Source organism: Oculina patagonica, chromosome 6 (genome assembly GCF_052425735.1).
Source record: "Oculina patagonica isolate OP01 chromosome 6, crgOcupat, whole genome shotgun sequence".
NCBI lineage: Eukaryota > Metazoa > Cnidaria > Anthozoa > Scleractinia > Oculinidae > Oculina > Oculina patagonica.
This window is the reverse complement of record NC_135763.1, coordinates 27,123,002-27,131,936: the sequence shown is the minus strand read 5'-3', so window position 1 is coordinate 27,131,936 and position 8,935 is coordinate 27,123,002. Positions and strand designations below refer to the sequence as shown.

The following is an 8,935-nucleotide window of genomic DNA, read 5'->3' as shown; positions in this document are numbered from 1 at the left end:
TTGTGTTTTCAGAGACTTAATTGTTCAGCAATTTTTCAACTTTGGTCAAATTATTTCTCGATTGAAGAAGTGAATCGACGAACTATGAATTTCCTTCGCCGCCAGATGCCTGACACATTGCTCTTGGAAATCATGCATTGCGCGCGCAACCTACAGATTAGTGAATAACCTGCTAGCAGATTATTCACTAATCTGTAGGTTGCGCGGGGTTGCGCGGATTCCCAGAATTAGCTGTAGGCTCTTGGCCAATGAGAAGACAGCTAGTTGCTTTAATGTATAATAATAGAATTAAGCTACGAATTGTGTCGGAACGCCATGTCTGCGTGTGATGGAAAAGAACATCTTTATGGTGATGATTGACACATTGGACAAATAAACAATAGTTGAATTTAATAAGAAACCATTAACCTGGTTGAAATTACCCAGAAATGTGGTCTAGAAATTAACCTAACCCGGTTAAAAAAACTATTGTTCTTTGATTAATTTCCATGGGAACCGCTAACTTGGTTAAGGGTCAGTTAACTTTCCAAATACGCGGCAGTACGCGGCCGCATGAGACATATTTTTAACCCAGTTAATTTTAATTGATTAATTGGAAATACCCCGGTTAACTCGCCAAGTGTGGCGCGGCCATTATTTAGCTAAAAAAAATATTGTTTTGAGCGACGCTCTTAGCATGACTTTACTAGCCATATGCTATAATTAATGCTGTACGTGTCAGGCGTATTCACTCAGTCAAATGAGTGGCTAATAACTATAATGGACATGGCGGTCATGGCGGTGCACCAAACAAAATAAGCTATTTAAATTATTTTATAAAGGTACATAGATATGGCGTGAAACTCAAGTACTGAAAAAAGTTCTAAAAAGAAGCCCTTGGGTTGCATTTGTTCAACATACTGATTTGTTAATTCTCTGTACCCTGTTTTGAAATGTCTTCAGAGAACGATAGAATTGCATTCAACTAAACATGTCCTGGATTTAGCAACGTTAAATACAACCACTATGATTACCTTTCATTATTATTATTTGAAATGTGTTTGCCACATAAACAAATTACTAAAAAGGATAAAATGATATGAATATGCTACAATGATAAAGTAGAAGGAAGACCGAAAAGAAAATCCCTAGGTAAATAAAGTTGATAAAACTAATATTTATTAAATTAGTTGCTTTCTTAATTCGGTGGTGGAATCAGCCTGCGCGGACTTTATTACGCGTTTTTGCATTGATATCTTACACTCAACTGATTTATTAGAATTTTCTTGAAATTGTGTATAACTAGCGCCAAAAATTACATTGTAGATAAGGTTTTTGACAAGTGATAGTTTATATAGATATATACCTTTTGTTTGACACACACGACGTTTACGCAAATTTATCGGAATCAGCTTGAAAATGGTCATTGAAATTTGAAGCCAAAAATGTTGGGGTGAACGAAAATGAAAAGTATCCAAATTCCAAATGGATAACAATGGAAAAATGCCCGGAAAGATTGCATTGGTTTAACTGCTTATACCGACACCTTTTCCCCATAAATCGTGAAAAACCTAACAAAACAACCTAGTTGCTTTTGTGCTCTACAATAAACAGAATATAAAACATCTCGGTTTGTGGGAATTGGCATGAGTTAGTTACTTAGTTGGTTGGTTGGTTGGTTTGTTTGTTCGTTTGGCTTTTTTGTATTGATATCTTCGAGCTCTATTTTACGCAAACATACTCGTGCATGTCGTAACATTTCACATCATTCCAGTGGCCGTCATACTGAAAACCAGAACCGGACAGTCCTGTCTTCATAATAGCACAATCCTGATCACCACCCGAATTATTTGGGTTATTGTTTCCCCAGTTGTCGTAGCTAGTTGGTTGACTCCCATCTGGCCACTTCCAGGTTCCTTCATTTACACTGTCAGAGAGTCCGATCCAAACAGAGTCACCAGATGCACCAAGGAATGTGGCCTTGATAAAGTCGTTCTCTATTGCTGATTCAATTTTTACCAGCTTGGCTCCAAGTTGCATACACCTTGATTCAGCGTTGTACCAAGTCTGTAGTTCGTCGATTCGTCGGTAACTAGAGCCAGATGGACCAGTAGTCCAAGCTAAATTAAGGAAATTGAAAAAGAGCTTATAATGGAATGGTCCAGCGTAGACTGCGACTGTAGCAACTGGCAGTTGAAACGTAGGTTAGTCGATTTAGGGAGCCTTAACTCGAACAGAGTGCGAAGGGGAATCATTTGTCGATTTCGTCTTAATTTAATGGTGAATTGCCAAATTTTACAAAAAAATTAGAATACTCATTCCCAATTACCTCGCATGACACGAAGTTTGCATGATTGACAGAAATGAAGAAAAATATTTTGAAACAAAAAGAAAGAATTTTTAACGAACAAAAGAAGCAACGAACTTGTGGGGTAGAAAAAGAACCCTTCTGCATTTTACTAGTCCTTTTTCACGAACCACAAAATTTAAAGGGTCTGTGACAAGAGCACGCACCGTACGTATGCTTGGCCTCCATATGTAGTGTCCTTTGCACCTTACAACAAATCACGACATGCTCTATTCATCAGCCTGTTTATTCATTTCTGTGGGTTTGTTAAAAAATATAATAAACTTACGGCTTTGGACAGATGTCACTGATGATGATGATGTTGTTGATGGTGTCGATGTTGTTGGTGATATTTCTGATGTTAATGGCAGTACTAGTGAAGGTGACGTCGTTGCCAATGGTGTCGTTGTTGACAATGCAACTGAAGACAAAAGAAATGTTAGGGACAGTTTATGAGCCCGCGCCCCTCCGTTCCCCCCTTCCCCCCCCCCCCCCCTCCCTCTTACAGGTCACTTGATCTTTTAACCCATGTGCTCTTCGCAGTTTGTGTGTTATGCGAAGGGATCGTGACTTTTGTTTATTTGTGCGCTTTTCTTTTGTTTCTATCCTATCGATGCTGGATATGAGGAAGCAAAATGCCCAAAACATATCTGCACCGACATCTCTCAGTGCCCAAAGTTTGTTTTTTAGTTTTATTAAACTGTTCCAGCTTTTGAATTTTCCTGCATCATGGATGGAGTAATTTATCTTTCTCGTAGCATTTTTTCACATTTTGGACGCTTTAAACGCTTGTTTATAGTTGTTTGATAACTTTGTTTATATAAGCTTAGTGACCTCATCATGCACAAAATATATACCTTTTGGACCTTTTTTTACAGCCTGCAAGTCCTATTGCAGCCGTCTTTGCACTCTTGTAAATACGATGGGAAGGAGGGGTCGAATTCCTCCCGCTCTGATATGAGTTAACAAATTGAGCTTTCCCTGAGGATATGTGCTACCCACTCAGGTATACGTATAGCAAGCTCTCGTCTAATCCAATCAATCAAGCATCAATAAACTTTATTTAAGCAATAAAATGCTAATTTCTCCGAATGAAAACAAAAACAACAAGAAAAAAAATTAAAAAAGATATGCTAAAACTATTAACATCAATTATAATAATAATAAAACAATTTAAAAACTATATACATGAATCAGAAGTTATACAATTGTCTAAAATAAATTACAATATTTCCTAAGAATAAAATTAAAACCATTTACATTAAGGGCAGTTCTGGCTATAGAAATATTTATGAAATCATCAAAGCCTTTGGAAAGGTAGAAATAAATAAATTAATTTACAGAAGGCTTTCGACACACGTCTCTGAAATGAAAGAAAAATTACGCGCCCCGAGCAGGATTCGAACCCGCGTCTCCCTGTTACTAGTCAGGCGTGATATCCACTACACCATCGGGTCACCACGCTGGATACGCGGCAACTTATAGGTGTGTATTGGATCGGACACGGTCAATCCACAGGGCATTTTTCTTTCGAGACATTTGTGTGTATAATGGCTAGACCCCCCCAACTTAATTAGGTTTGGGCTACAGACAGAAATATTTATGAAATCATGAAAGCCTTTGGCTATGTTCGGGATTAAATTCCACTTCTTTGAGGCAAAATAAGCAAATGAGTCATGTCCATATGTAGAAGTCCTTGGTTTCGGGAGAGCAAGCTTCCTGGCTCCCCTAAGAGCATAGCTTGAAATTCTTTCAATAAGCCGCGAACTCAGGTAAAACGGCGCAAGTCCATTCATAAAATTCAAGCTCATGAAATCGTAAATACTCTTATCAACAAAACAAAAAACTGCACACACCTAATTCACATTGCTCTCCAACGCGTACGTATCCTAGTGGACAAACACATCGGTAGCCTTTGGTAGAAAATCCCACTTGACAGGTGAAGCCACTCGGACAAGGGTTGACTTGACAGGGATTCTAAACAAAGTAAGTACAGGATTACAAAAGTGGCCAAGTTTATCCATTGAGATAAAAAACATATCAATAAACAAATAAAAAAAACAAACAACAACAGCAAATAAGCAAAGGCAAAATGTGGTATAGAATGCTCAAAGTATTTTTCTTTTCCCTTCTTACGATTTCGGACTGGGTTATGAAATTCTGATCAGCAGTAAAAGGGCCGAATTATCAAAATATGTGTAGAGTTATTGCTTTTCAAGAAGCAAATGGTGAAAAAAGGAGGCTAATTCATGGATTGCATTCAACTGAGGTTTTAATGTCCTCAGAATTAGTTTTTGCACTATTTCCAGAAACTAGAATGCGGTAAGACAAAACTAAATCACCAATAAGATTGTTCCATGCTTAACTATTATTTTTCGTTATTGCCACGAGTCATGGCATCGTCATCTTGAACATCGCAACGACGGAAGCGCGATTTTATGCTTGTGCGAATTATTAAGTTTATTGTTTACTCTGATATGCTTGTATCTATATATTAACAGAACAAATGCCGGAAAAAAAAATCAAATGCCCCGAGCGGGATTGGAACCCACGACATCCCGATCTCATGGAAGCTGCTCTAACCACTGAGCTACAGAGGCAACGGCAGTGGAGTGAGTCATTTGTTCGAAATATGCCGTACTACGTACATTGAGTTTATTATTAATTATTAAGTTTAATGTCAGAAGATTCAGCGAAGAAAAAGGAGGCAAAAACGGAAGATTTGATAAAATATTTACTGCAAGGAAACAATCATTAAAATTCTGGTTCTTACCAAAATGCTTCGGTATGTGTAGCCAACCTTCGTTATAAAATCAGCACTAGATACTTGCAAATGAGTGCGACTGTTCAAATCACACGATGGTGTATCGCTGTCTATTAGGCCAAAGTTGTAGGACACGCAGTTGGGTTCTTGGAAGCAGTGTGACTCGCATGCTGATTTCCTCTCAACCTTCATGCTTCTGATCATGTGATTTTCAATATACTTGTCTTTTGTTTCTGGCTGGAATTCAATGGTTCTGCAATCGTCTGAAAGAGCTAAAAAACAAATGGATTGGCACTGGAATGTTAAAATATAGCACTTAGAATGTACCCTCCTGGATGCACAAATTACCAAAATCACTACACCACACTACATTATCTTTCTCCTAGCCCTTTTTGCTTATCCTAGCCGGCGGGGCCTTGGCACGAAAAACGAAGGGCTCCGAAGACAAAGGAATTCCAGTCCTAGATTCTGAAGGACTTCCGGTCTTCGTGTATGCAGTCGTGATGTTTCTATATAGTGTGTGAGAGAATCATGAGGTTTTCGACTAACGTTCAAAATTTTATTGTTTTAAAACAGCCAACCAAAAAAAAATCGAATTAATTCAAAAATCCCATATCTCCAGAACCAAGGCTTCGCCGGATAAGAGAAGCAATAAGGGGTAAGTCAAATAAGTTTCCAAACCAAAAACAGGGCTCAACGAGAAGAGGTTATATTTTTCTATCCTTGTTAAGTGTAATTTTCGCTTCCTAAGTGCTTTATAATGGAACAAAGCGCGGGTAAGGAAAAAAAAAAAAAGAAAACGAAAAACAACATCGTCAACAACTACAAGACTCTCTGGTCTTGAACTCGAATTCACGGAAATGGAAGGAGGGAATCATACTTCTGTACCACCATATTTGAGAAGAGTAGGTAGGGGCCCTGGGAACGAAGTTGAAAGTTTTCGTTAAACGACTGATAAAAAAGAATTCAGCTCTTAGCACAGTGCGGAGTCCTTACACACAAACAGTGAAAAGTCACACAAAAAACGTCTTCAGCTTATATCATGAGGCGACATTGTCAATAAGCAACTCTTAATGAGCATTTATAACTTGGCTTAGAAGGCGCCAAATAAAAAAAATAGAAGCCAAAGCAAGCTGTTAATCTCGCTTAGTCTTAAGATTTTTTCTTTGCCTGGCGATTTAATTTATTTTTTCTTTCTTTCTTTTGACAAACTGTGAGGAATTCCCATGCTATAGTGTTAGACTGCGTGACTTTACTGCTACAGTTTTAGACGGCTTTCTGCTTTCTGATATAAATATTTTCGAAAGATAAGTTCGGGAAGCTTTTCAAAAGATTTAAATTTTATAATTAGCTCGATAATGACGTTATTTCGATTTTACTTTCGTTTATATTTTTTCTTCTTTATTATTAGAAAAAAAAAGTAAAAAATGCAACACAGCATCTCTTACCTGCATTCACTGTAGAGATCAGTAGAAATAAGAAGCATGGGTTAAGCTCCGACACATTCTTGAAGGCAACCTTGCAAAACATGTTTCTATACCTGACTTAGTGGGTGTGGAATCATACTGTCATATTTATAGATATAATTGTAACTGGCGTTGCCTTTGATAATTAGAAGTTTCAGTTTTACCCCCCAAAGGTTAGCACCTGCTACCTGTTTTACAAAGAAAATTCAGAGGCTTACGGAGATCACCTAAAACAATTTAACTTCACCAGTTCTCAAAATTGGGATATATTAAGTGTAATGTTTTCAACAAAAAAGATATCAAGTTAAACGAATCCAATGTTTTGCTAGCTTGGAACTTAATTGCTAGACCAAAAAAATCAATCAGAATTTTTATTGTTTTGAATAGTGCTGATTACCATGCATCAACAGTTATTTCGGAATTAAAAGGAACTTCAAAACAAACCTTAAAAACGGTCAAGTACTGCTGTTTTACAAAAATAAAATAAAATAATTAAAAGTCAACTAAAATAATAAAAGTCAACGAAATAAAATAACAGGCTTGTGGTGTTCACCCCAACCAAACAAAACGAATATCAAGTGCGGCGAATCCAATATTATGTAGGTTGAAACTTTCGAGAAAAGAAAAATAACCAGAATCTATACTGTTTTAAACAGAGCTTATGAATGTACGTCAAAAGCTTTTTTCGGAATAAATTAAACTAGAACTTCAACCAACTGCTTGATTGCATATCATATAATAATAATGACTAAGGGTAATGTCATTAAAGATGTGAATATTGTTCATGGTGGTGTAAGATAGGTAATAAACGTTTATTCGTTTGTCTCACGATAGAATCGCTTGAGATGTTGATCGCGACGTTTCGACTGCAATACTGCTAGTCTTCATCAGGCGATCAGGTCGATTGTTTACGCGTCGCTATTTATGCACGTTGGTTAGCTGTGATTGGTGCATTTCGATCCTCATTATTATTCCGACTAACAGATGATGGGTGTTTTCTGTTTTTCGCGTAGATGAGAGCAACTTAAAATTATTGTAAGAAACGTGCTAGCAATACTGGGCTCTATTGGCAAAATGATATACTCTTCTGGCCTGGGATTCATAGCTTTTCTACTTCCTGTCTCTCTGTAAATTTGCAGTCCAACCCTTGTTTTCATGTAATCTATGTAAATACATTCCAAGGTCAAGACCTTTCGCTAACTGATGATGCACTTAGGGTTAGGGGTATGACCACTGAAGCTAAACGCAGGTGAAGTTGTATTCAGAACAACCGTTAATGAAAACAACTTAATTGGTTGCCGTGTGAGCTTGCGAATGTTGACGTGATCGATCGCAAACATCAATCGCGAAAGTCTACCCAATTTTTACGAAGCAAATTCTTAAGATAATTTAGCGTTTGTTCGAGAGAGGCTTAAACTGAAAGTGAAGAGAAAAATATTTTCAAGTGATAAAAATATATTTATTTTAGGTACGATAGACCCCGCCACAGGAGACTTAGCTTGGGACATTTTTACATTGATCGTAGTTCTAAGCCCTACAGTAAAAAGTTTATCAATGAAAGAAACGACACTATTTTTAAACAAAAGCAAAACGTGCCATGTTGCCCAAGCTATCTTAATTTAGTTAGTAAACCACTATATTATATGGAGGAGAGTGTTTAACTGGGAACTAAACCACTCGTATATTCCATACGCCACTCCATCCCGAGTGGCGTATTATTCGTATGACACTCTTGCGAGTGGCATATCGCTCATTGACGTCACGATTCGCGCCTTTTCTACTTTGTTGAATGAACTTGGTTTCATGTCGGTTGTTGTTAGCAAGCATCGACACGAAGGTTTATCTGTTTAACTAAGCATCGAAAAAGAATGAGTTTTCCAAAAACGTTAAGAACGAGAACACGATAATGGAAACCTTGACAATTTCAAGGTTTTTAGAGGGAATTCTTCGCAAGGGATTTCACAAGTGCAAGATGTCGTAAAGAAGAAAACAAAAGCAGTTGAAAACTATCGGCCGTCAAGACTTTGTCGGACCGGATTCAGCTCAAAGTTTTTTTTTTTTTTTTTTTTTTTTTTTATACTTTAATGCTTTAGAAGATTTACACTACAGTACATTACATTTGTTTAACCCTACATATATTACATTACACAGTACATTATATTATGTTACACAAACATACTACATTACTTACGTTATACGTTACAAAAGTAATTACGGTACATGTTAAACACCTAATCTCCAAAAAACTTAATAATCTTATACATTATATTACAAAGAGTTGATAATTGGCTTCCACTTTTCAACGTGAGTTTTCAGTTTGTTATTTTTTAGGGCAATGGATCGCTCAATTGATTCAATGTATTTTATTTTTATGATAAC

At 37.0% G+C, this 8,935-nt stretch overlaps 1 protein-coding gene across 1 annotated transcript; it reads right to left on the bottom strand.

The window, feature by feature from the left end:
* Positions 1 to 2,556: 2,556 nt before the first annotated feature.
* On the bottom strand, positions 2,557 to 6,631 carry LOC144656408 (uncharacterized). The gene is made up of 4 exons (XM_078516629.1): positions 6,539 to 6,631; positions 5,100 to 5,362; positions 4,183 to 4,303; positions 2,557 to 2,747 (listed from the first exon to the last, which is right to left on the bottom strand). The coding sequence occupies exons 1-4, from the start codon at positions 6,618 to 6,620 to the stop codon at positions 2,557 to 2,559; spliced, it is 657 nt and encodes a 218-aa protein (XP_078372755.1). The 5' UTR covers positions 6,621 to 6,631.
* Positions 6,632 to 8,935: the final 2,304 nt, after the last annotated feature.